At 44.1% G+C, this 27,322-nt stretch overlaps 1 protein-coding gene across 2 annotated transcripts in view; it reads left to right on the forward strand.

Annotated features, from left to right (window-relative positions):
* The window catches only part of ECE1 (endothelin converting enzyme 1), a 90,731-nt gene that overhangs the window by 47,138 nt on the left and 16,271 nt on the right, over window positions 1–27,322 (forward strand). For both annotated transcript variants that reach the window (XM_027841351.1, XM_027841350.1), the window contains exons 9-14: window positions 12,864–13,006; window positions 14,767–14,881; window positions 19,901–20,011; window positions 21,393–21,491; window positions 24,075–24,152; window positions 26,124–26,227. In XM_027841351.1, coding sequence (XP_027697152.1) covers window positions 12,864–13,006; window positions 14,767–14,881; window positions 19,901–20,011; window positions 21,393–21,491; window positions 24,075–24,152; window positions 26,124–26,227 — 650 coding nt within the window. The remainder of the gene's footprint in view (window positions 1–12,863; window positions 13,007–14,766; window positions 14,882–19,900; window positions 20,012–21,392; window positions 21,492–24,074; window positions 24,153–26,123; window positions 26,228–27,322) is intronic.

The raw sequence follows: 27,322 nt of genomic DNA on the forward strand, positions 1-27,322 counted from the left end.
GTAATTCCAGTTCTAAGATTTTGTGATTCTAGTAATGAGATTCTGTGATTCCAGTTCTGAAATTCTATAATTCCAGTGATTTTTGTGATTTTAGTTCTGAGATTCTATGATTCTAATTCTGAGATTCTGTGATTCCAATGATTTTGTGATTTTAGTTCTGAGATTCTATGATTCTAGATCTGAACTTCTGTGATTTCAGTTCTGACATTCTGTGATTCCGTTTCTAAGATTTTGTGATTCTAGTGATTCCAGTTCTAAGAGTCCATGGCTAATTTCACAGTGACTTAAGACTGCCACCTAGTGGTTTCCCACTGGTCTTTGTGAAGGCAATTGGACGGCATGAATAATCCTGAATACCTTATTTCATGCATTGTAGTTTGCCAGCCGTAAATTTATAACAACTTTTTGAGCTGTTGGCTAGCTGCGTGATCACAGGTAAACCCTTTCGTCTGCATGAGCTTCAGTTTCCTCCTTTGCAAGATAGGAATAGTAATCTTTGTGCAACCATTCCTTACTTTGGGGAAGGAAATATTAAAACACTATGTAACACAAGCTGTTATTATTATCATCGTCACTGTTACATGTGAGAATTTGGGAGTTGTTTCCCCTTTTTGGGCCTCAATTTTCTTATTTGTAAAATGAGGGAATGGGACCAGATCAGAGGTTCTTAACCTTTTTTTGTGTCATGGACCCCTTGAGCAACATCTTGTAAAATCTATGGACCCCTTCTCAGAACAAGATTTTCAAAGGAATAAGATTAAATATATAGCATTATAAAGGAAATCAATTGTATTGAAATGTAGTTATCAAATTTTAAAAACACCTCTAGTTCACAGACCTCCTAAAATCTGGGTCTGTGGACCTCAGGCCGAGAGGATCTTGTTTGGTTTTTTTGTTTTATTTTTTGTTTGTTTGTTTAGCTAGGCAATGGGGTTAAGTGACTTGCCCAGGGTCACACAGCTAGTAAATGTCAAGTGTCTAAGGCCATATTTGAACTCAGGTCCTCCTGACTCCAGGGCCAGTGCTCTATCCACTGTGTCACCTAGCTGCCTTCCTAGAGGATCTTAAAGGTTCCTTCTAACCCTATGATAACCAGGCTTATCAAACAGCGTTCGAGGGCTACCCAGTCTGTTCATTGCCAGGTGCTAAGCACTGAGGTCCCATCCAGTTCTAAATTCTCGAGTCCTAGACAGCTTGTTAGAGGTATTATCATCCCATTTTGTAGATGAGGAAACTGAAGCTCAGAGAAGTTATTGGTACTTCTCATATGGCACCTTAAGGTCATTATGCCATTTGTTCCTTACCACAACCCTACAAGGCAGCTGTTACAAAGATTATCATCCCCATCTTACAGATGAGAAAACTGAGTCCCAGGAAACTTATTAACTCACATTCCTATAGGGCATGAAGACTTGTAAGGGGCTTTGCAGATATTCTCATTCAGTCCTCACAATTGCCTTCTCTTGGGTAGCTCACGTGAGTCTTATCCCCATTTTAACAGATGAGGAAAGAGGAAGTCAGAGAAGGAGTGATGATTTGTCCAGAGGCACACAGCTGATTAAAGTGAGAGCAGCCTCCTCACTCAGACAAGTGTATGTCAAGTGCCTGACTTGAAATTTCACCCTGTTGTGTAAGAGGAGGGGTGTGTGTGCGTGTGTGTGCGTGTGTGTGTGTGCGTGTGTGCATGTGTGTGTGTGTGTGTGTGTGTGTGTGTGTGTGTGTGTGTGTGTGTACGTGTTGGGGAGGAGAGTGCATGCTTACTGTGAGACCAGTTAGGACCTCTGGTTATTAGCTCCTTGCTGTACCTTCTACCAGATTCCCTATCCTTTACTCTGTCTTTGCTGCTACCGTTTCCCCACTTGAAGGAAAACTTCCCTCTTCTCTCCGTCCTCTCCTTCCCACCTCCTTCCAGCTAAATCTCCTCAGCCTTTAAGGCCCAGCTCAAATCCAGACTCCTTCAGGAAGCCCTCCATCATTTCCTCTGGCCAGAGGTGACCTCTCCCTGCTTTGCTCCTCTGGCGCATAATGTCTGGCCCTATTCATATGTCACTGAGCGTGGACTGCCTCCTGCTCTTGGTTAGAGCTCCATGTCCTCTCAGAGCCTGACGAGACTCCAGAGAGTCCCCAGCTAGTCCGTCAGCTGAACCAGTATCAAAATGATGCTTTTTTGCATCTCTCTAATCTCGCTAGGATCTAGACTAGATCCCCTTTGAGGTCCATGTTGAGATTCTGGGATCCAGTCAAATCCAGGAATGAATGAATGAATGAATGAATGAATGAATGAATGAATGCCCTTTAGTTCCCTTGACAAATGGTTACCCCATCTATCCAGATTTCCAGTGATGGAGAACTCTTTGTCTCCCAAGTGGGCTCATTCCACTTTGGGGGGCAACTCTAGCTTACATTGTACTAAATCTGCCTTTCTGTTACATCCACCCAGTATTGCTATTCTCCGGGGCCAAGCAGAATAGGAATGACTTACTCGCCAGACAACCCTTCAGATGTATGTTTGGTAATCTTGTCTTGCCAACTTGCCTGGATGACCCCTTGGTGGCAGGGACTGTGTCTTTTACAGGTTGTCCCAAAAATCTTACTGCAGCTTTAATCCTTAAATGGTTAGTTTAGACCAGGATAGACAAGTCACCCAGGCCCTCTGACTCTAAATGCAGGCCTTTTCCTACTTCCCCGCCTCCCCTTTGTGGGGCCAGTGGCCTCCTACATGGAGATCACAGGGGCGTTTTACAGCTCTTACCCTGGGAGCCAGATCCGAGAACACACTCTGACTCTGTAAACATTGGGAGGTGGCAGGTGATGCCAGCCAGTGGAGGTAGAAGCTGTTGACAGAGGGCAGTAGGAGGGAGATCCGGGGGCCTCTTTTGCCGGGGGAGACATCTGGTGCTGTTTTTCTTCTGCAGCCTTAGAAGGTCAAGCTGTTTGTGTCCTGTTCATTAGGTCAGTTCCAGCTGTGAGGCTCCCAGCACACAGACTGAGTCCTCCCACCTTCACAGCACCCCGAGGTCGTTGGGGTGGGGGATGGGGCTGGCAGCTTTCTCTCTAGAGAGCTCCTCCCAAGAGCAGAGCAGGGTGCTGGCTCTCCCTGCAAGCCTGCCTCCATCACTCCACCTTCCCTAGTGCCCCATGGCTCCAGGGTTTGGTACAGATTTTGTTTGGTTCTTCCTAACAGTTCGATGCAAAACACTGTTCTGGGTACTGGGTAGAAGGGGGTGACCCCAGATTTAAAAAGCATTCTGGGTCCTCAAGAAGCTTACTATTCAGTAAGGAGATAAGAGACCATGGTTAGTGGAAAAAAACATTGAACTTGGAGGCAGCAGACCTGGGATCGAATCCAGCTCTGATTTTTACTTTGTGACTTTGAGCAAGTCTGTCAGTTGAACGGATTGGGCTCGGTCACCTCTGAAGTCCTCTCCCGCTCTAAAGCTGAGATTCTGGGACTGTCCAGATGTGAGTGGGTAGAGAACGTCTTGGCAGTAGACATGGCGGAGGGCCAGCCATGGAATCAGCCAATGTGGTCCCCAATAAGAGCAGCTGGGAAGGCAAGAAAAGGGAAAGGGAGAAGGAGGGGAAAGAGGAAAGAGAAGGGAAGGAGTGAAGGAAGGGAAAAAGGAAAGGGAAGGAAGGAAGAAAGAAGAAGGGTCTGAGGTTGAATATAGCTTCAGCTCCTTACCCCTTGGCGTTTCCAGTCTCAGTGTCTTCATCTGTAAAATGAAGCTAATAACACGACCTCAAGGAGATTGTATCTGTATATCATATGTATATGTGTGCATATGTCACATGCATTTTTGTACAGGGTCCCCAAGAAGACAGGAACATTCAGCACTACATGGTAACTCATAAAACATACATATATGTGAGCTATTATTATTATGTCTTCAAAACAATGAAACCCCAATGCAGATGACCCCAACTCAAAATCAACTGATCAATAAATTAGAGAGGTACAAAAAAAGTCTCATTTGATGCTTGCTTCTTGAGTGATAGGGAAGAGGACTGACTCACCTCCTTCTCCCAGATGTACAGATCCCACCCAGGAAAGGCCTTACTGTGGTCATCCTTCTGTCATGAATAAGACTTTGTCAGTGACAGCCCCTCATCCTTGATCACAAAATTCATTCAGTGAGTGTGAGGCAGAAAAGGTCATCGTGGGTAGAGATCTGGTCTCCAAGTCAGAAAGGAGACAACAAGAAAAGAAATAGGTAAAAATCTATATACAGGATAAATAGGAAATAATGAAGAGAGGGAAGGCACTGGAATGACGGAGTCTTGGGCTATGCATTAGTAGAAGGGGTTCCCTGCTCTGATAGCATCACAGATTCTTTTTCCTCCTTTAGTGTTGCCCTAGACTGGGACTCCCTGTCTTGTCTCTTGGTATTTGGACCAGTGTTCCGATTTCTGAGGAAGCGGGATTCAGAGTCACTGAGGCCCTGCCATATAAGGGAATCTAAAAACCATCCCGCTCCCTTTCAGTAGCCTGTGAATTTTAGCATCTACTATGACTGGCACAGAGTAGGTGCTTAATAAATGCTAGTCATTTGATCACTTCTCATCCAAAAAGACTATCTTTGGCGATTTCCCATCCAACTTCATGATTTTCCTTACTAAAATGGTTCCCAGACATTCTAATAGTTCACATTTCTCTGATCCAGTGAGGCATTTACCCAGTGCTTGCCCACCAATAACACCAAAGAGTAGGCAAGACAAGGATTATTAGCCCCACTTTACAGATAGGAAAACTGAGACTCAAAAAGCTATAACGACTGGGCCAAAACCACGCAGCTAGTAAGTGTCAGAGCTCAGATTTGAACCCAGATCTCCCTTCTCCAAATCCTGCGCTCTCTCTGCCTTGCCACCTTCTAGACTTTCTTATTTCCACAAGTAAAACTATTCCTTCTTTATTTTTTTTTGACGCCATCTCACTCCTTTGTTTCCTAAATGGAAACCAAATACCAAACATCACACTGATTTTTTCACAGTCACTTCAAGTGATTTTTAAATATTAACTTGTGATGGCTTGGAATCCAATACTGTTTTTTTTCTTCTTTAGAAAATAAAAGCTGCATTAACCCTCCCATTCACCCTGTATATGTCTTATATGTACATAGTTGTTTGCATGTTGTCTCCCCCGTTAGAAAGGGAGCTCCTTGAAGCAGGAACCATGTTTATGCCTTTCTTTGCATCCTTACTTCAAAGCACAGCACCTGGCACACAGAAGGTGCTTAATAATTGCTTATTGACTGACTGCTTACCAGGGTCTAAGGTGGGATTTGAACTCAGATCTTTCTGATTCTCGAGCTCAGTGCTTTATATCTGTTACGCCCCTGTGCCCATCGTTTTGGTTCTCCTTTTTCTCTGCATTTGTCCATATTGTTTTCCTATTTTTTTAATTCCCTCAAATGTGTTTCTTAGGGTTCAGTAATAATCCAGCACACGTTCATGTGCCACAATGAGTTCAGCCCTTCCCCAGTTGATGGGCATCACCAGTGTTTACAGGCTGTGCCGAGGGTAAAGTCAGCCTAGCCAAGTACCCTCTGTCTAGAAGGTCCATACCCAGTAATAGCTGATATTTCTATAAAGCACTTTATAAATCATAGGGCTTTATCCATATGCTCTTATTTCATCCTCACAACCTTATTAGGTGAGTAGGGTTTTATTGTTTCCATTTTACAGGAAGTGAAACTGAGTCATGGAGAGATGAAGTCATTTGTCCATGGTCAATCACAGGAATTCATAATTGGCAGAGCCAGGGGATCACGATCACCCCTTCCAGGTCTAAAGCCTTTGAACCCAAGTGTTCTTGTTTCAAGCTCAGGGTTCTTTCCTCGTCCACACACTGCCTCTCCAAAGAGATTTCAGAGTTGGTTGATTTGGTTTTTTTTTTTTAGTAGTCACCTAACATTAATGGGAAGGACTCTCCTCCCCAAGAATGGACAAGAACCTCAGAGTCCATGTTTTATGGGAACTAGCTGAAAGAACGGAGGCTGTTTAACCTGCAGAAGAGACTGCTTAGGGGCCATGGGAGAGCTCCGCTCAGATGTTTGAAGGCCTCTCGTGTGGAGGGGAGATTGGCCTTGCTCTGTTCAGCCCCAGAAGGCAGAGCCTCTGCAATGGGGATGTCACAGAAAGGCAGTTTGGGCCAGATGTCAGGAAAACCTTCATAATAATTAGAATAGTCCCAAAATGGGGGCAGCTAGGTGACGCAGTGGATAAAATGTCAGGCCTGGAGTCAGGAAGACTCATCTTCCTGAGTTCAAATCCAACCTCAGACACCTACTAGCTGTGTGACCCTGGGCAGGTCACTTCACCCTGTTTGCCTCAGTTTCCTTATCTGTAAAATGGGCTGGAGAAGGAAATGGCAAACCATTCTAGTATCTTTGCCAAGAAAATCCCAAATGAGGTCATGAAGAGTCAGACACAATTGAAAATGACTGAACAACAAACACAAAGTGGGATAGCTTGCGAGAAAACCAATGGGTTCTGCCTCCTTGGAGGTTTTATCAGGTGTAGTGTAGTGGGGGATTCTTTTTGTGTATATACTAACAGGCCTCAAACCCATCGGTGAGTTGGGGGTGGTGTCTACCTCAAGCACGTGAAGACTTTCCCCCAGGGGAATGGGTGGATGAGAACCATTTGTTCCAGTGGCCATGAAGGCAGCTGAAGCAGGTGCTGTGGAGCGCTGAGAGCTTGGTCAGACATGGAAGATGCCAAGGTCATCCACTGCATCTCAGCCATCAGCCATCTTGACTTTTGTCCTGCCACTGGACTCTGATGACTCTGGAAGAGAGTGAGCAACTCTGCCTCCCTTAAATCCTGTCCACCCACAAGTCAAGACGTTGCCCATGATTCATTGGTCTTCTTTGAAAACAAAGGACAAACAACATTGGACCAGATGACTGCTTCCAGCTCTCAAATTCTTTGATTCTTTATCAGAATCCTCATTTTACAAGTGATGAAACTGAGGCCCACAAAGTTAAAGCAACTCCTTCTTATCATCATCATCATCATCATTGAGTTAGAACTGGCAAAGACCTTCAGCATCATCTGGTCAAATCCCCTCACCTGCAGACACTAAGGCTCAGAGGGTAGTTGCCTTGCCCAAAGTCATACAGACTGTTTAGGATTTGAACCCAAGACCTCTCATTCCAAATCCATCATTCTTCCCACTGTACCATTGGCTGATGGTCACACAACTGATAAGGGACAGAAAGCGTTCCAACTCAGGTCTCTCCTGACCACAGCCCTACTAACCTCTCTCCTCCACCACACTGCCTCCTATCTCTCATCATTTTAAGGGGGATCAAATTAACACCAAGAGAAGACTGGCCCAGGTCACACAGCCAGGCAGAGGCAGAGCCTGAAGTAAAGATTTTAAAATAAGATAATGACAACATGGCAGACACAAAACTTGGAAAGACATGAGAGCTCTGATTGATGCAATGACCAACTAGGGTTCCATTGGACCAGTGAGGAGGCTTGCCACCCACCTGACAAATAGGTGGGGAATACATAATACTGAATGAAACATACATTTTCAGACATGATCCATGTGGGGATTTGTTTTGCACGACTATGCATATTTGTTACAAAGGTTTTGTTTTTCTCTCCTAGTGGGGTTGGGGGGAATGGGAAGGAGAGAATGGATTTTTTTTTAGTTGAAAGACAATTAAATTTTTAACAAAGATTTTAAAATAGAGAAATAAATTTCCCAGAGCTTTTTATATTCTACCCTCCTTCCACCTTCTTGCCACATAGATCCATTGTGGGAATTTCCCTTTCTAAAACACTTGCTTTCCCTAGAGGAGGAGGGCAGTGGAAGGTGATGGTGAGAGAGAAACATAACATCTAGTACCTTAGACCAGAGAGTTCTCATCACTTTAGTTTGCTTAACATTCCCAACCCTGTGTGGGAGGGCAACGTGAGGTGAGTAAACAGCGGCTTTCTGTAGACTTACCCATTTTCCCAAAGCAGTTAGCAGCTCAGACGGTCTGGCTGCCATAACCTACTGGTCCTTGTTTCAAGAGATCCGATGAGCAAAGCATCTGAGTGTTGCTGTCATGGGAATACACAGCAGTGGTCACTTGGGTGTCGCTCTTACAGACGGGTCTGATGGTGCCCAGGAATTAGGTCTTTGCCCTTCTGAACAGCAGCCTATGGCTAAGGAGAGAAGAGCAAGACAGGCAGCTAGACAGTAACTCTCCTTGGAAGAAGCTCATCTTCTGAATGCTCCTCAAGTCTTAATCCCTTTCTTCTTCTCATCATGAATAAGAAGGAAGGAGACCCAGATTCTAGCCCTGGTTCTGCTGATAACTACCTCATGCTAGTCAGGAAAAAAGACAGGAAGGAAGGAGGGAGGGAAGGAAAAAGGAAGGGCAGGAGGGAGAGAGGAAGGGAGGGATGGAAGGAGGGAAGGAAAGAAGGAAAGTTCATTTATTAATTTAATTTAATAATTTTAAATTTAAAAGTTATTTAAAATTTAAATTTTAAGTTTCAAAATTTAATTTAAAAATGCTTATTAAAGCTAAATGCTGGGGATACAAATATAGGCAAAAAGAAAGACAGACCCTGTCCTCAAGGAGCTACATTCTGATGGATCTGTTTCCTTCTATGAGTCCTTTTCTTCCACTAAAATGATAGAGTTGGACCACATGCCTCCTCTAGTCCCATCTGTTTCTTCTAACATTCTGTGTCTTAAGGCTCTTTCAATCAATCAACAACATGTTTTAAGGGCCTTGTATGTGCCAGGCAGTATTCTAGGCATTGGAGAGACAAAAAGTCATTAATTTCATTTAACAAATACTAAGTACCTACTGTGTTGAGAAAATTGTGCTTTACTATGAATGAATGAATGAATGAATGAGCGTTTATTAGGTGCCTACTATGTGCCAGACATTATGTTTAGTCCTAAAAATAAAAACGCAAGCAAACAAGACATTCTCTGCCCTGAAGGAGTCTACATTCTACTAGAGGAGGACAGTGCATGAAGGAGAAGTAGATTTGGAAAGTGACGGGTGCCAAGGGCCTCCCAGAGTGGTGGCATCATGGTCTGGAAATGGCCAAGAAGTGTCATTGTGGTGTAGTGATGTGGTCTTGTATTGGTAATAGCAAGGATGTGTCATGGTGGCCTGGTGCCAGGCACAGGCTCTCTTAGGAACAGAGTTTGCACCCCTATGGGAAGAGGAGGAGGAGAAGGAGAGCCAGAGTCTAGATGACATGGTTCTGACCTATGTTTCTCCATCTTAACTCCAAAGAAATCTTCATTCTTTTTTACTACAGAAACTGTGCCTCAGTTTTCTCATCTGTAAAAGGGGAGAGTTGGACTTGATGACCTTGATGGATTGGGACCCCTTCCCATGGAGAGCTCTTCGAAGGCGGGGAGGGAGGGTGCTTGGGCAAGGAAGAGGGCCAGGGCAATGCCCTCGATACTGGACAGATGGGGCGAGCTGTTCCATTCCCTCCTTCTGTACTGCCTGTCCTTTCCATAACTCCCCATCTGTCTCCTTCCACCTGGATTCACCTCTACCAGACTTCACACTTTCGATGGGGGTTCATAGGGGAGCCAGGGGCGCACTGGCAGTGTTCTGAGAACTCCTTGGAGTTGGAGATGGTGCCGATGACCTGGAAGTGAAAGGGGCTGTGAGGATCTGTGATGAGGCCTTTGTGGGAGCTCTCAGGGGTACGGACTGAGCCCCACGCCTGTGTTGTAGGGAACAAGTGGGAGAGGTCAAGGTGACTGGAGATGTGGACAGAGTCAGGACAGTGTGCTTTCTTTTCCTGCTCTGGAGTTTCAGGAGGAGGAGAGGCAGAGTGATATAGTGGCAAGATTGGAGCATTTAGAGTTATGAGTCTTGGGTTCAAATCCCATGGTTGGCAAGCAGTTACTGAGCACCTACTATGTGCCAAGCACAAGAGGATTGACTGAATGAACTGGGGATGTTTAGCCTGGAGAAAAGAAGGCTGAAAGGGACGTGAGAGTGGTCTTCAAGGATCTCAAGGGCAATCGAGATTTGACTTGGCCTGCTTGGCCCCCAAGAGCAGAACGAGAACCGATAAAGTAGAGGCTACCGGGAGATAGGTTTGTGCTCGATGTCAGCAAAAGCTTCCTGCTGGTAGGAGATGGCCCAGAGTAGAAGCGGCTGGCAGCAGGTGCGCCCTCCCTTGAGGTCTGGTGAGTCTGAAAGGCCTCTTTTTGGAAGTTCCACAGAGGGCATGTTTCTTCAGGGGTGTCGGGGATTCTGTGATCCTAAAGGGGGTGGGAAGAGTCTGGTGCCAAAGGTCAGGTGGACAGTGATGAGGAAGTGGAATGTGGTGAATAGAGCATGAAGTGGGGCATAGGGTAAATGGAGGAGACGTCAGGTGCCCGACGTGTCGCTGAGTTGGGATGGATGGATCTTGGCAGCCTGAAGACACAAGAGTCAAAGCTCACCCCTCAGGTTTTGCTCCTAGGGGATATTAGCTCGTCACTGGTATGGTGGAAAGAGCTCTGCATTTGCAGTAAAGACCCGGGTTCTGATCCTGCCTCTGGCACTTAACCTTATTGTTGTTTAGTTGTGTCCAATTCTTCACGACCCCATTTGGAATTTTCTTGGCAAAGATACTGGAGTGGTTTGTCATTTTCTTCTCCAGCTCATTTTACAGATGAGGAAACTGAGGCAAACAGGGTGAAGTGACTTGCCCAGGGTCACACAGCTAGTAAGCGTCCAAGGTCAGGTTGAACTCAGGAAGATGAGTCTTCCTGACTCCAGGCCCAGGGTTCTAAGCACAATGGGGTTTCCTTAGCTGCCCTCGCTTGACTTTAAGCAACTTACTTTTACCACTCAGGTTCTTAATTTCCCCTTCTGCAAAATAAGAGGGTTGGGTTAAGTGGTTTCTAAGGTCCTTTATCATAGAGTCATAGAATTAGAAACAGAAGAGCTCTCTAGTCCCAGCTGCTACCTGAAAATCCACAGATTAAGAAACTGAGACAAAGAAAGGTGAGATGCCTTGACTATGATCCTGTAGGTCATAAGTAGCAGAGTAGAGATTTGAGCTCATGACCTCTGAGCACAGGCTCAGTCAGTATTCCTTCTGCTGCCACTACTCCTAAGGACTACAGTTCCACGATCACCGTGCCAGACTGCCCTCCCATCTCCAGAACCAAGGACCAGAGCAGGGATTCGGAAACCAGGGTTCATCAGTTTGGGTTTTGTTTTTGTTTCTAATACTTAGATAACTGTCAATAGAATTGGCTTCTTTTGTAATCCAATGGATTTTATTTTATGTATTTAAAAACATTTTTCTGAGAAGGGGTGCATGAGGCTTCACCAGTCTGCCAAAGGGGTCTGTGACGCAGAAAGGTTAAGGTTAGGAATCTTTGGAGCGGAGAATGTCAGAACTAGGAGGGGTCTTAGAACACAGAATGATGGAGCTGGGAGAGGCCTTAGAACACAGAATGTCAGAACTAGGAGGAACCTTAGGATACAGGATGTCAGAGCTGGGAGGGGCCTTAGAACACAGAATGTCAGAGCTAGGAGAGCCCTTAGAACACAGAATGTCAGAGCTGGGAGGGCCCTTAGAACACAGAATGTCAGAGCTGGGAGGGCCCTTAGAACACTGAATGTCAGAGCTGGGAGGAACCGCAGAACAGAGGATGTCAAAGGTGGAGGGGACCTTAGAATAGGTAATGTCAACATGACTGTTACGGAAATGTTTTGCATGACTACACATGTATAACCTATATCAAGTTGCTTGCCTTCTCAATGCGGGGTGGGGTGGAGAGGGAGGAAGGGAGAGAATTTGGAACTCAAAAGTTTTAAAAACAAATGTTAAAAATTGTTTTTACATGTAACTGGGGGAAAATAAAATACTAAATAAAATTTTTTAAAAAATAGATAATGTCAGATCTAAGAGGAACCTTAGAAAAGGGAAAGTTAGAGCTGGGAAGGTCCTTAGAACAGAGAATGTCAGAGCTGAGAGGGCTCTTAGAACAGAGAATGTCAGAGCTGGAAGGGACTTTAGAGCACAGAATGTCAGACCTGGGAAAGCCCTGAAGGCACAGAATTTTAAGGCTGGGAAGGCCTTTAGAACATAGAATATCAAAGCTGGATGTGACCTAAGAAAATAGAATGGCAGATCTGGGAGAGCCCTGAGAACATAGAATGTCAGGGTGAAAAGAGATGTTAAGGAGGGGCTCTTAACCTGGGGTCCATGAACTTTAAAAAAAAATTGTTGATAACTATGTTTCATTTTCCCTTGTAACCCTATGTATTTTCTTGTATACATTTAAAAATCTGATTCTGAGAAGGGGTCTGTGGGCTTCATTAGACAAAAGTGTCCCCAAAAAGGCCAAGAACCTATGGACTAGAGAGATCCTGGGGGTTAAGGCATAGGTCCTAGGTTTCAGGCAGTAGGATGGAAGATTTCCATATGTAGCCCTAGACTTGGAGTCTGGAATACTCTGACACCGTCGTTCAGTTTTCACTCTGGGGCAGGACAGGGAACTAATAATGATGAGAACTTACCATGAACATTATCCATCACAAGGGGCCCTGGAAGGAAGCCGTTTTTTAGCAGAGCCATCAGGTTGTGGGGCTGGGCACATTATCCCTGGTCCTGCCTGCCTCCTGTCTCCTCTGCCCCTTGGCTTCAGCTCCAGGTAGGTGAGTCTGCCAAGTTCTGACGGTGCCAGGTGTTCTGAGACTACAGAAAGGTCGGCCAACCAGAAATCTCATTGGCAGCGCTTAGGACGCCGGCAGTCAAGATTACAGGTCAGGAAAATTTCCTGTAAGCATTCATTCAGTGAGAGTTTGCACCCGTGTGGGGCGTGACAGGTGACTGGCCAGCCAGCTTCACACCCTTGGCTTCTCTTCCAGATTTTGGCACCTGCCATCAACTGGATGCCCTTCCTTACGAATGTGTTCTACCCTGTGGAGATCAATGAATCAGAGCCTGTGGTGGTCTATGCCAAGGAGTACTTGGAGCAAGTCTCCAACCTTATCAACAACACAGACAAATGGTAAGGTGATCCTCCCATATGGGGATGCCAGGAAGGGGCTCACCCAGGCCGCGGGTGACTTGTGTCTGGCTGTCTTGTTCATCTCAGTCCTGGCTAGGTAGGAATGAATATAGCATTCTGTAAATCACATAGCACCATGACTGAATGGTTGTGTAGCAAGGTGTAAGAGAAAAAGGTCTTACCTAGATGCGAGAATTGGGTTCAAGTCCTACCTCTAGCAGCAGGGTGATGTTGGACAAATTCCTTCTCTCTCTTTGTGAGCGATTTCTTCCTCTGTACAATGAAGGGTTAGATTAGAGAATCTCTAAGGTCGCTGAATCTCAGAGGATCAGGGCCAGAAGAGCCAACCCCTTCATTGTACAGACGATGAAACAGAAGTCTGGAGATTAGACTCGTCCAGCGTCACAGAGCCAGGGAATAAAAGAGCAATAAACACATCTCTGGTCTTATGATTGCATCCAGTACTTCTTCCACAAGCTCCTGAAAGGACTTCAGAGCCCACCTACTCAGTATGCAAACAGAAAATCCTCCACAATTCCCCATGAAATGGTTATTTGGCCTTATTTGAAAGGGAGCGTACCAACTCCCTGGGAATCCCATTTCACTTGTGGATTGTTCTCTAATTGTTAGAAGGTCTTTCCTGACATCAGGCTAAGATCTGCCTCTCTCTAACTTCCACACATTTCCTCTTTCTATCTTTCACGTTCTGTGATTCTCTGCCATATGCCATACATGAATGGCTCTTGAAATGAAGGCTTAGGTTATCTTTAGCCAAAGTGATAATGGCTACAGGCAGAGGGCCCAGAGTCTGAGTGGGTCAAGGATGAGTGACTAAAGGAAGATCACGGAGTAGCTGGATGGTCAGAATTTCCTCCTGATACCCTTTCCTTAGACTCTCTTCCCATTGCTAACCTCTCCCATCCCCTACCCCTACCCATCCACTTTGGTATTGTAGGGTAACCATTATCTCCCCTTCTTCCTGCCCCTCTGCTCAGAAGTGGGACTGAGTCAAGAATCCAAGATAGTACATTGCAGTTATCAATTTTTAAAATTAATTTATTTATTTTTAGTTTTCAACATTCACTTCCACAAGATTTTTGAGTTCCAAATTTTCTCCCCATCTCATCCCTCCCCCCACCCCAAGACAGCATGCATTCTGATCACCCCTTCCCCCAGTCTGCCCTCTCTTCTATCACCACCCCCTTCTCTTATCCCCTTCCCCTTCTATTTTTCTGTAGGGTAAGATAGAGTTCTATACCCCAGTGCCTGTATATCTTATTTCCCAGTTGCATGTAAAAACAACTTTTAACATTCGTTTTTATAACTTTGAGTTCTAAATTCTCTCCTCTCCTCCCTCCCCACCCACCCTCATTGAGAAGGCAAGTAATTCAATATAGGTTATACATGTGTAGTCATGCAAAACACTTCCATAATAGTCATATTGTGAAAGGGTATATTTCCCTCCATCTTATCCCATCCCCGCCCCATTTATTCTACTCTCCTTTGACCCTGTCCCTCATCAAAAGTGTTTGCTTCTGATTACCTCCTCCCCCAATCTGCCCTCTCTTCTATCACACCTCTCTCTCTTATCCCCTTCCCCCTACTTTCCTGTAGGGTAAGATAGATTTCCATACCCAATTGAATGTGTATGTTACTACATTCTAATGTACCACTGACATTCAGAATGAATGATGGCTTCAAAGAGAAGGGAGCGTCTGAGGGCCCTTCTGATTCCCCACATTCTCTGCTCTTTCCAACAGCCTCCTGAATAACTATATGATCTGGAACCTGGTGAAAAAAACGAGTCCTTTCCTGGATCAGCGCTTCCAGGATGCCGAAGAGAAGTTCATGGAAGTGATGTACGGGACCAAGAAGGTGAGAGGCGGGGAAGTCTTCTCTCACGTGGGAGGGAAGTCCAGCAGGCCTAGTCATGCTGAGGCTGTGATGGAGGAAAGCAGCCAGGGCTTCCGGCTGGGAGATTTGGGGTCGGATCTTAGCTCTGCTCGTTACTGTGTGAGCAAGTTCCCTCTTTCAGTCCAATCCAGTAAGCTAAGTACTCTTCATGTGCAAAACGAGTCAGCCTTCTGCAGGGCGTGGAGTCAAGGATGTCTGAGGTCAAGTGCTGTCTCTGACACATGCTGGCTGCCCAGAAAACTAAGACAAAAATCTTAGTCATATAGGTGGCCCAGTGGATAGAGCACTGGACCTGGAGTCAGAAAGACTAAGTTCAAATCTGGCTTCAGACAATTACTAGTTGTGTGATTCTGGACAAGACACTCAAATTGCTGTCTGCCTCAGTTTCCTCATCTGTAAAACGGGAATAACAATAGCACCTCCTTTCCCAAGGTTGTTGTAAAGATAAAAATGAGATATTTGTGAAGTGCTTTGTAAACTTTACAGCAATTTATAAATGCTAGCTATTATTTTTGCAAGCACTTATTATCTCCCCCTCTCTCCTCCTATCCCCCTGCCCAGTTGAACAATAAAAAAGTAAAAATAAAATCTTCATTACAAATGTGCATAATCTAGGGAAAAACTAAACTCCATACTGGCCATGTCCAAAAATAGATGTCTCATTCTGTATTTTAAGTTCATCACTTTCTCTGGCAGGAGGTAGGTAGCATGTTTCATCTTCAGTCCTTAGGATTCAGGGCTTATATTTGCATTACTCAGAGTTCTAAAGTCTTTCAAAGTTGTTTTTCTCTGTATTATTGTTGTCGTTGCGTTAATGGTTCTGCTCACTTCCCTCTGCATCAGTTCAGAGAGCTCTTTGCAGTTTTCTCTGTAACTCTCCATATGATCATTTGTCATGATGCATGAATATTCTTTTCCATTCATGTACCACACTTTGTTTAGCTGTTCCTCAGTAGGTGGAAATCCTCTTTGTTTCTGGTCGGGCTGCTACAGAAAGAGCTGCTATCATTTTTTTGTGCATATAGGTGCATATATTCTTCTTTCTTACATCTCTTTGGGGAATAGGCCTAGGAGCTTCCTTGATGGGCCAAAAGGTGTGCGGACTTTAGTTCCTTTTGGGGGATAGTCCTAAATTCCAAGTGCTACATTTTCCATGAAACCTTTCCTGATCCTCCCATCTGCCAGAGCCCTCCCTCCCACACTACATCATACTTAATTACTTTGTCTATATTTGTATCCATCCTCTTCATATGTTTTCTGAATACACTGACACACGTACTTTCTGTCTCCCCGTCAGAATATAGTGTCCTTGACATTAGGGATTGTGTCATTCTTCGGAACTCCAGCACCTCCCATAGTGCTTGGGACATAAGAGGTGCTTAATATGTGCTTGTGGAATGATTGAATTGTTGGGAGAGTTGCTGTGGTATGCTGAATAGAGCAAAGAACTTGGAGTCAGGAGACCCCAGTTTAAATTCAACTTCAGACACTTACTAGCTCTGTGTGATCATGGACAAGTCACTTTAACCTCTCAGAGACTCAGTCTTCTCATCTATAAAATGGATATAACACGTGGAGGTAGGGGTCTGTCGAGGTTTTGTTCTGTGGAGAGCCTTTAGTAAGCTTTCCACCACCTCTCGGTTACTGTGACTTTCTGTTATTATTTTTTTCTACTCAGGGCATGCTCGCTTCCCTGGTCTCTGTATGAGTTTCCCTCCCCCAGACTGATCCTGAGCGCGTCTCCTGGGACACTCAGGTTGGGATAAGAGCAGGCGCTGAATGGCCGGAAGGGGGTCTCTCAGAGCCAGGCCCTCAAGGGCGGAAAACTTTCCTCCTTTTCCTCTGATCTAATTGTCTAGCCATCTCTCGACAGGAAAGGGATAATCAAAATAAATAAAATGGCTTCCTAGGTTTCCTGGAGTGCTTCTAACAGTCCTGCTTCGTAGCATTTGGAGACATAAGGAACGATCAGTTAATAATACGAGCTCACAGAGGCCACAGTGGGTAGAACTGGCCTGGGAGTCCAGAAGAAAGACTTGGGTCAGATCCTACCTCTGGTGCGTACTGACTGTGCGACCCTGGGCAGGGCGCTTCCCCTATGGCTGCCTCATTTTCCTCATCAGTAAAATGGGGATTTTTGAGGCTCAGATGGGATAAGATTTGTAAAGTGCTTTGCAAACCTTAAAGCGCTGTGTTAATGTGAGCTGTTTCTAGCGTTGTTGTTTTTATTTCTGTAGCCTCTTGGAAAGTTTACAAAGTGCTTTCCATTCTCATAGATTATCTCACTGGAGGGCAGCTGGGTGGTGCAGTGGATAGAGCTGTGGCCTTGGAGTCAGAAGGACCTGAGTTCAAATCGGGCCTCAAGACACTTGACACTCACTAGCTGTGTGTCCCTGGGCAAGTCACTTAACCTTGATTGCCTCACTTAAAAAAAAAAAAAAAGAAAAGAAAAGAAAAGAAAAGAAAAAGAAAAGATTATCTCACTGGTACTTCTCCGTATGCCTGTGATTTAGGCAGTGCAGGTGTTGAGATCCCCACTTAACAAATGAGCATCTATGCTCCTCTCCCCGCCCCGGCTGGCCCACTGGCTCATCTCTGGGTACATCATTCCTTCTTCTGCTTCTGTCCTGAATGCCTGGGATGCTCTCTCTCCTCATCACCGCCCCGCGGGGCCCTTTGTGGTGGTGTTGTCCAATCAGGTCTGACTCTTTACAACCCCATTAGGGGTTTTCTTGGCAGAGATACTGGAGTGGTTTGCCATTTCCTTCTCCAGCTCATTTTACAGATGAGGAAACTGAGGCAGGCAGTTAAATGACTTGCCCAGGGTCACGCTGCTATTAAGTGTCTGAGGCTGGACTCAGATCTTCCTGACTCCAGGCCCAGCGCACCACCTGTCTGCCACCTCCTTAAAGAAGACTTTCCTGGTTCCCCCAATTGTTAGAGCTTCACCTCCCAGCAAAAAATAATCACTGTGCATTTATTTTGCATGTATTCTGTATGTAGTTATCTGCTATCCTTTGTCCCTAAAATAAAATATAAGCTCCTTGAGGGCAGATACTACCTCACTTTTGCCTTTGTATTCCCAGTGCCTGGCACATAGTGGGTGCTTAATAAATGCTTGTCAAATGATTAGCAGAAGAAGTTTATAGTTTAAGAAGTTTATTTCCCAACGTGGGCAGAAGTAACTGCAGAATTTTCTGAACTTTCCCCACCCCAAGAAAAGCTGATTATTGACCTCCACTAGAGAGAGAGAGAATAGGTGGCACAAATTCAAGTTCAGAAAAATCTGCCCATGTGAGTTCGTCAGAAGAAGATCTGGGCATCATAGTGGATACAGAACTTACCGTGACATTGCCACATAGCTCTACAGCTATAGCTCCAGGCATGCACAGAACACAGAATTAAAGAACCTATTGTATTAGGCATGGACCAGACCCAGCATAGAATGGTGTGTCTGCTTCTGAACTACTCAGGTAAGGATGGATAGTCAGAAAGCCATGAAGGGGAAAGAAGAGTTAGGAAAGGTTTAAGAGACTGGGACGATGCAACCTAGGGAACAGAGAGTAGAAGCAGCCTTCAGGTATAACAGGAAGTCATACCAAAAATGGCTTTTCAGAACTAAGAATGTAAAGATGAGAGATGTGAGTTAGATTAAAAGAATCTCTTGACTGAAATTTTGGGACCATCCACACGGGCAGCTGAGGAAGGCTATGGAGTCTCTTCAGAAACACTTTTTTCCTTCTTTCTTTTTTGATGCAATCAGGGTTAAAGTGACTTACCCAGGGTCACACAGCTACTAAGTGTCTGAAGTCAAATTTGAATTCAGGTCCTCCTGACTCCAAGACCTGTGCTCTGTGGACTATGGCGCCATCTAGCTGCCTCCTGAAACACCTTCAGTGATATCAGTTCTCACCTGTCTGTTTTGCTGTCTGTAATTCTGAATGAAATGACCTTGAAGTTTATTATTATTAAGGCAGGTAGGAATCTTAGGGACCAACTAGTTCATTCAGCTTATTTCATAAACTGAGACCCAGAGAAGGGACGCAATTTGCCCAATGTCACACAGTTTATTGAAACCAGTATCTTCATCTCTTTCTACCATATCACACTGATTCAAGGCCCTTTTCCTCTCAAGGATTCTGTGACCACCTATTTCAGATGTCTAAAATGCCCCTTATTGAGTCCAAAAGTGTTTTTTTTTTAATTTGGTTAGGCAGTGGGGTTAAGTGACTTGCCCAGGGTCACACAGCTAGTAAGTGTTATGTATCTAAGGTCAGATTTGAACTCAGGTCCTCCTGAATCCAGAGCCAGTGCTGTATCCACTGTTCCATAGATAGTGGATATCTGCCCCTAGTGGTTTTTTTTTTAATGTTGGCTAAAGAACACATGGGGCAGCTAGGTGGGCACCATAGTGCACAGAGTGCCAGGCCTGAAGTCAGAAAGACTCATTTTCCTGAGTTCAAATCCAGTCTCAGACACTTCCTAGCTGTGTGACCCTGGGCAAGTCACTTTATACTATTTGCCTCAGTTTCCTCATCTGTAAAATGAGCTAGAGAAGGAAATGTAAACTACTCCAGTATCTTCTCCAAATGGGGTCACATAAGAGTCACACAATTTGAAAATGACTGAACAACAACAAAAAACACATGAGAAATGCATGTCCTGTCTGGAACAGTTTACATTGGGAAGGAGGAGTAGAATGAAGAAAGAACCAAAATGGCATCACTATGTTAGAATCAAGTCAAGAGAGGATGGCTAAAGTCAAATGAGCCAAGCGCAGGTTCATGGATTGAGAACTTTCAGGGATCCCAGAGGTTATCTTGTGCAATCTCCTCATTTTACCGTTGAGGAAAGTCAAGGTCACCCAGGTAAGTAGATGGCAGAGGCGGGGTTTGAACCCACCAGGTTCTCTGACTCTATCCACATCACCATGTTTCCTCTAGACTGGAGTTATTTACCTCCCTTGTTCTGCATTCACAGACGTGCCTTCCACGATGGAAGTTTTGTGTGAGTGACACAGACAACAACCTGGGCTTTGCCCTGGGCGCCATGTTTGTGAAAGCCACCTTTGCCGAGGACAGCAAGAATATAGTAAGTTGATCTTCCTACTCATCTGGTCTGCCCTCATTCCTCTCCTCTCCAGGCTTTTTACACCAGTCTGGTCCCTTCTGTGAATGTACCAAAATGCTATTTTCCTAAACCTCCCAAATCAATTCTGTTGTTTTTCTCTGGAGTCCTTGGCCTTGCATTCCTGCCTCCATCTTTAGCTTTTCCATTGGCAGTGCCAAACTTTACAGACTGAGTACTAGTCAAGGCCAATCACTGGGTGCCCCACCGATAGCAGTCACTCATCTTAAGCCCAAGATGTGTCTCCTGGGCTTTTCATAGAATAAAAAATGTCAGAATGAGAAGAGGGTTTAAAACAGAGAAGTCCAGACCTGGGAGGGCTCTGAGGACATAGAAATTCAGAGCTGGGAAGTACCTTAGGACACACATGTCAGAAATAGAGGAAGCCTGAGAACATGGAATGTTAAAGAATTCAGAGAGGGTAGAATTATAACTTCTTTTTCTGTCCTTATGTCCCTAGCACCTAGTACAGAGCATGGCAAATAATAGGCACTTGATAAATACATACTGGAGTGAATTGAATTGAATTCTATTAAGTTCTGAATTGAAGCCAATTTACAGCAGAGGAGGGGATTTGAGATCATAGATTGCTAGGGATGGGAGGGACCTTAGAACATACGGTCATCAGAGATAGGAAGGATTTCAGAATGCAGAATCAGATCTGGAAGGTGCCTGAGAACAGAAAATGTTAGAGCTGAAAGGAACCTTAGAGATCATCTGTACCAGAGGGTCTTTAGTGTTCTTGTGTCCTGGACCCTTGGCACTCAGGCTGGTATAGCCTACAGACCCCTTCTCAGAAATGCTTTTAAATGCATAAATTAAAAGATGACACATAGGATTCCTTTGTCATGTAGGATGACAAAGGAAACCAATTACATTGAAATAGTTATCAAAATACTTTTTTAAAAGCAGGTTCACATGGGGCAGGTAGGTGGCACAGTAGAGTCAGGAGGACCTTAGTTCAAATGCAGCCTCAGACACATGACATTTACTAGCTGTGTGACCCTGAGCAAGTCACTTAACCCCACTGCCTTGCCAAAAAAAAAATAATAATAATAATAAAAATAAAATAAGATAATAATAAAAATAAAAATAAAAAAATAATTTGAAAAAGCAAGTTCAGAGACCCTGGATTAAGAACCCAAGTATATGGCTTCCTCATTTTACAAAGGAGGAAACTGAGTCTCAAGGATTGACTTGCTCAAGGTCATAGCTTTTTGGAGGCAGAGCCTCTTTGCAAAGGTTAAGACTATGCCCAGAGGTTAACCTCCCTGCTTACAGAAAGTCTTTCCTCCCATTGTGGCGGCTGTGCAGGCCTCCGTTAATACCTGTCTATGTTCCTCAGGCCAGTGAAATGATCTTGGAGATCAAGAGAGCATTTGAAGAAAGCCTGAGCACCCTGCAGTGGATGGATGAGGACACACGGAAATCAGCCAAGGAGAAGGTAATTCATGCCTCAAAAGCCTCATCTAACCTGTAGGCATCTAGGTGGTGAAGTGGATTAAGCACTGAGTCTGGGGTCATGAAGACGAGAGTTCAGATCCTGCCTCAGACGCTTACCAGCTGTGTGATTCTAGACAAGTCGCTTAACTTTTGTTTGCCTCAGTTACCTCATCTATAAAATGGGAATAACAATAGCTAGCACCTAATTCCCAGGGTTGTCATGAGGATAAAGTGATATGACATGCGTAAAGCACTTTTGTACATCTTAAAGCCCTATGTAAATGCTAGTAGTAGTAGTAGTAGTAGTAATAGTAGTAGTAGTAGTACTAGTAATAGTAGTAGTAGTACTAGTAGTAGTAGTAGTAGTACTAGTAGTAGTAGTAGTAGTAGTAGTAATAGGAGTAGTAGTAGCAGTAGTAGTACTAGTAGTAGTAGCTCTAGTAGAGCTAGAAGAGATCTTTGTTGTTGTTGTTCATTTGTGTTCATTTGTGTCTGACTCTTCATGACCCCATTTGGGGTTTTCTTGGCAGAGATGCTGGAGTGGTTTGTCATTTCCTTCTCCAGTCCATTTTATAGATGAAGAAACTGAGGCAAACAGGGTGAAGTGACCTGCCCTGGGCCGCATAGCCAGGAAGTGTCTGAGGCTGGATTTGAGTTCAGGAAGAGGAGTCTTCCTGACTCCAGGCTTGGTGCTCTGTGCACTATGGCACCCCATAGCTGCCCTCTACAAGAGACCTTAGGTTGGTTATTAAATTCAAACCCTTCATTTTATAGATGAGGAAACAGGCCTAGGAAGCAAAGTGAGTTGCAGGTACACACAGATAGTCAGTGGAAGAGTCAGGATTTGAACCCAGGTCCTCTATCCCTAATCCATGGCTTTTCCCACAGTCTCCCAGTGATTGTAGTTGTTTTTCCAGGACTGGAGGTCAGTTGTGCTGGGCTAGTCACTCTCTGTCCATACTCCCTGTGATGTAGCCAAGAGTGGGGGAAGGGTATAGTCTGTGACACATATAAAGTAGCATTTTCTCTGGACAGAGCTAATTGGCCTGTGTAGGAACTACCTAATCCTCGACCTTGTCCTCATTCTCACCACATTCTTAGCCACTGATGGAACCTAATGAGCACTCAGTAAACTGACTCATGTTTTCAGAGAACCTGTGTCTATTTCCTCTGTTAGGCCTTGAGGCTATTTATCTCACCTTAGACCTCCTGAAGGCAGAAGCTCTTAGAAACTTTCCCTTCCTCTCCTTTTAAAAATTATTACAAACTTGACAAAAAGAAACATTTCCATATAGAAAAAAAAAACAGAAAAAGAAGATTGTATATGAAATTCTAAAGTCTCTATTAGATTCAGCTTTTTAAGAAATACATATTAAATTAAACATGGTTTAAAAGCCGGCTCTGTTTGTGAGCCCTTCTGAACTCTCTTTTACTTTCTTCTGTGTATTTTCATTATTATTCTTATTATTCTTATTATTATTGTTTTTGGCTAAGCAGTGGGGTTAAGTGACTCACCCAGGGTCACACAGCTAGTAAGTATCAAGTGTCTGAAGCTGGATTTGAACTCAGGTCTTCCTGACTCCAAAGCTGGAGCTCTATCCACTGCGCCACCAAACTGCCCCCTTCTGTGTATTTTTAAATGTTTCACGAACACTCTTCTTTCTTCATGTTTTGAATCTCTGTCACCGCCCCTTCTACCTCCCCCAGAACCATTTCCCTCATCAAAAAATAAAGGTTCTCCCTTGTAAAAAATATGCAATATCAAGCAAAACAAATACCCAAACTGGTCTTGTATGAAATGGATGTCTCCTTCATGCTGTCTCTGTCAGGAGGTGGGTATCTTGCACCATCATCGGTTCCGTGGAGTTGTGATAGGTCATTGCGTTGATCGGACTTGCTAAGTCCGAGTTGTTTTCCTTTACGACATTTTAGTCACTGTATAAATTGTTCTCCTGGTGATGCTCGCTTCTCTTTGCACCAGTTCATATGAGTCCTCCTGAACTTCTCTGAATCTGTCCCTTTTTTTTTTTTTTGTGAGGGGCTAAGTGACTGGCCCAGGGTCACACAGCTAGTAAGTGTCAAGTGTCTGAGGCTGGATTTGAACTCAGGTCCTCCTGACTCCAAGGCCAGAGCTCTATCCATTGCATCACCTAGCTGCCCCTTCTTTTTGACATTTCTTGTGGCACACCAATATTCCATTACATTCCATTATTACATACAATAGTTTGTTTGGCTCTTCAGTGTCAGGGTTACAATTTGAACCCAGTTTCTCTGATCTCAGTCCCATTGTTCTGTAGACTAAAACAGCAGTTTTCAAACATTTTGGTCTCAAGACCCCTTCACATTCTTAAAAATTGTTGAGGACTGTCCCACAAAGAGCTTTTGTTTATGTGGGTTATATTTATCAGTAGTTACCATATTAGAAATTAGAAGTCTTAGCATCATTTGGAAAATAGTTTTGACTTCACAGACCCCTTAACGAGTTTTCTGGACCATGTTTTGAGAACAGCTGCCCTCCACCAAGGTGTCTCTTGCTGAGCACCGTCAGCGCTGAACATGTCCCATTGTTTGCCTCCCAAACCAGGCGGATGCAATCTACAATATGATTGGTTACCCCAACTTCATCATGGATCCCAAGGAGTTGGACAAGGTCTTCAATGATGTGAGTTGGCTTCATGGTTGGTTCTTCACTGTGTTGGAAACTTTCTTTTGTGCTGTGGAATCCCTTTTGGGGCTACCTCTCCCAGGGCAGACTTAGGAGGTAGAGTCAGGATTGTACCCAAAGGCTGTACATTCAGGAGCTATTCAAATTTGGGGCCATACAATTCAACATTCGTTTATTAATGTAGAATATTATGCCAGGCACTAGAAGAGACAGTTTATAGAAGTCATTGTCCCTGCCTTCATGGAGCTCACATTACACTAGAGGAGGCAGCTCTAATACACAGCATTAAATGTGTGCACCAGAGAGCTGAAAACCTCACAGAGCACAATGGTCTATGAGGTCCAAAGTGGAAGATCATTACCAATGGGGCCTCAGAGGAAGATTCCTGGGAGAGGTGACAATTGAGTTGTGCTCTAAAGAATAAGGAGGACCTTGATCATTGAAGGGGCACTGGGGGGGGAGGGGGGTTTGGGCTGAGGCATAGTCATTTCTAGATGAATCAACCTGCTTTGGTATTTGAGGACTGAGCAGGCCCAAGGCCATTCAGAGAGATGGCAGCCTATTGCTTGCTCGAAGTCTCCATGTGGAGTCTGGATGACTTGGTGGGGATATTGCAGAGGGATTTTCTGTTCAGGGACCCAATAGATGAGATGACCTCTGAGGCTCGTTCTGATTTAGCATCTCAATTCTCAGCTCTATTAATCTTGAATGTCTCCCTAGAACTATTAGCCAAATGAATTCCCCATGACTTCATTCTAAGCGATCAGAATTCCTTGGAAGTTTGGGGTGTTGGAAGAAGCAGGGACGCGGTCCCCATGGGGCATTATTGGAATGTCAAGAACATGGCTCCAAAGATGCCCGGGACCGAACCATTCCTTGTTCCAGTACTCTTTGGTTCCCAGAAAAATCTCCCCTTCCAGCCTCTCAGAACTTGAAAGTGGGACTTGAACTTGAAATTTTAAAGGGACAGAGTTAAATAGGTCCAGCTTCTAAACCACAGTGTCCTTTGAATTTGAGGAACCAGGGGATATCTGATATAGATTTTATGTTGATCACAAACCGTAGTCGGAACATCTGGTAAATCTCTCCTTTAAACTGAACCTTAAACTGAAATATTTCCTTAGAAGAAATATTTGTATTTCACCTATCCCTTAAAATCTGTGATGACTTACAGTAATCTATTATTGGTTTGATTTTGTGATCATGCTTCCTAAAAACATTATGCTGTTTTTAAGTTAAGTCAAATGCCAAATGCCTTACCAACACCCGAGTTTATTATGTTGTGCATGATTTCTCCTCACTCTTCCTGTCTCGTAACCCGATCAGAAAGGGAAAATGAGTTTTGTCTGGTGTGACTTGTTCTCAGTGAACCTAAGCTTGTTCCTAGTGCTCATCTCATTCTTTTTTAAGTGTTCACAAACTATTTATTTGCTATAATTCATTCTATCATTTGAGCATAATTTGGAAACCTTTTCCTTTAGAATATTTCAAGATAACCTGGGCTGTGGCATATAAGACCTGGGAATGCCTGCCTTAAATTATCTCCAATTCCTGATATGTTCTCCTTCCTCATCTCCACTTTCTGGCTTCCCTTAAGATTCAGCTCAAATCCCATCCTCCACAAGTGACCCTTCCTGGTCTTTGGCACTGTTAGCACCTCCCCCTCATCTATTTGTTTGTTTATTTACTTATCTATTTATCTGTCTGTCTGTCTATCTATCTATCTATCTATCTATCTATCTTCCATTCTGTAAAAATCTTGTACATGTTGTCTCTCCCGTAAGAATGTGAGCTCCTTGAGGGCAGGGGTTATTTTTGCCTTTCTTTGTATCCCCAGCTCTTGACATGTGCCTGGCACATGCTTAAGAAATGCTTGGTGACTGACTGAAAGGGAATGTGCCCAGTGACATGGGAGACTGTGCTCTAAGTTGCTGAGAGTGTCCCAGAAATCTTCCCTCTCTTTTCCAGTACAATGCCGTACCAGATCTTTACTTTGAGAATGCCATGAGGTTTTTCAACTTCTCATCCAGAGTCACCGCAGACCAGCTCAGAAAAGCTCCCAACAGGGATCAGTAAGTTCTTTGGACCCCCTCCATCCTCCTTGTGGGCCCATAGGGGAGGCATAGGAGCTGTAACCATAAGACCCCATTGGGAAAGGAAAGTGCTTGAAGCATAATCATCTCTCTGCCACTCAAACTTGAGCAAATCTCTTAACCTTCCAGGACTCAGTTTCCCCATCTGTAAAATGAAGAGGTTGAGCTAGATGACCCCCAACATCTCTCCAGCTCTAAAGCCTATAATCATATGAAACCTGAGTGTTTTCTCTCTACTCTGTTTTCCATCTGAGTACATGTTGTGTTACCCAGTAGAATATAACCTTATTGAGGACAGATAGTTTTGTTTTTGCCTTTGTATCTCCAGTCCTTAGTATAGAGTCAGTGCTTAATAAATGCTCATCGAACAGGAGTGCATCTGATAAGCACTACATGGATATCACAGGTAGTATGTGAAGCCATAAGATATAAGGGAATGAACACTGAACCTGGAGTCAGAAAACCAGAGTTTAACCCTGGCTTTACCACTGTAAAAGCTGTGTGACCCTAGGCAAGTCATCTGCCAAAGGCTCAGTTTCCTTTTCTGTAAAAAAGAAAGAGGCAAGGTAGTATAGGGAGAAGAGCCCTAGATTTGGAGGTCAGAGGCCTGAGTTCAAATTCTGGCTCTGAAACTTACTACTTGTGTCACCTTGGACAAGTAAATTTTCCTGTAAAATAAGGAATATAGCCTGGTGATTTCTAAGAGCCATTACAGCTGTAAATCCTGTGATCTCACACAAAAGGGGCTAATTGTATTCACTGTATTTACATTGCAAGGTTAGTGTCCAAAAAAGTAGTGTTGAATAATAAACAATGACAGTAGCATTTACTTAGTACTTTAAGGTTTGTTATGCACTTTACACCAATCAATCAATAAACATTTATTAGGTGCCCGTACTATGTATCAGGCTCTGTGCTTTGCACTGGGGATACAAAAAAAAAAGACAAAAGATAGTTCCTGCCTTCAAAGAGCTCACAATCTAATGGGGGAGACCAAAAAAAAAAAGATAAACAAATTCAAATATGTACAAACAAGCCATACAACAGGATAAGTGGCAAATAACTAACAGAGGA

The sequence above is a fragment of the Vombatus ursinus genome, unplaced genomic scaffold, assembly GCF_900497805.2.
Source record: "Vombatus ursinus unplaced genomic scaffold, bare-nosed wombat genome assembly UNPS02014859.1, whole genome shotgun sequence".
NCBI classification, from domain to species: domain Eukaryota; kingdom Metazoa; phylum Chordata; class Mammalia; order Diprotodontia; family Vombatidae; genus Vombatus; species Vombatus ursinus.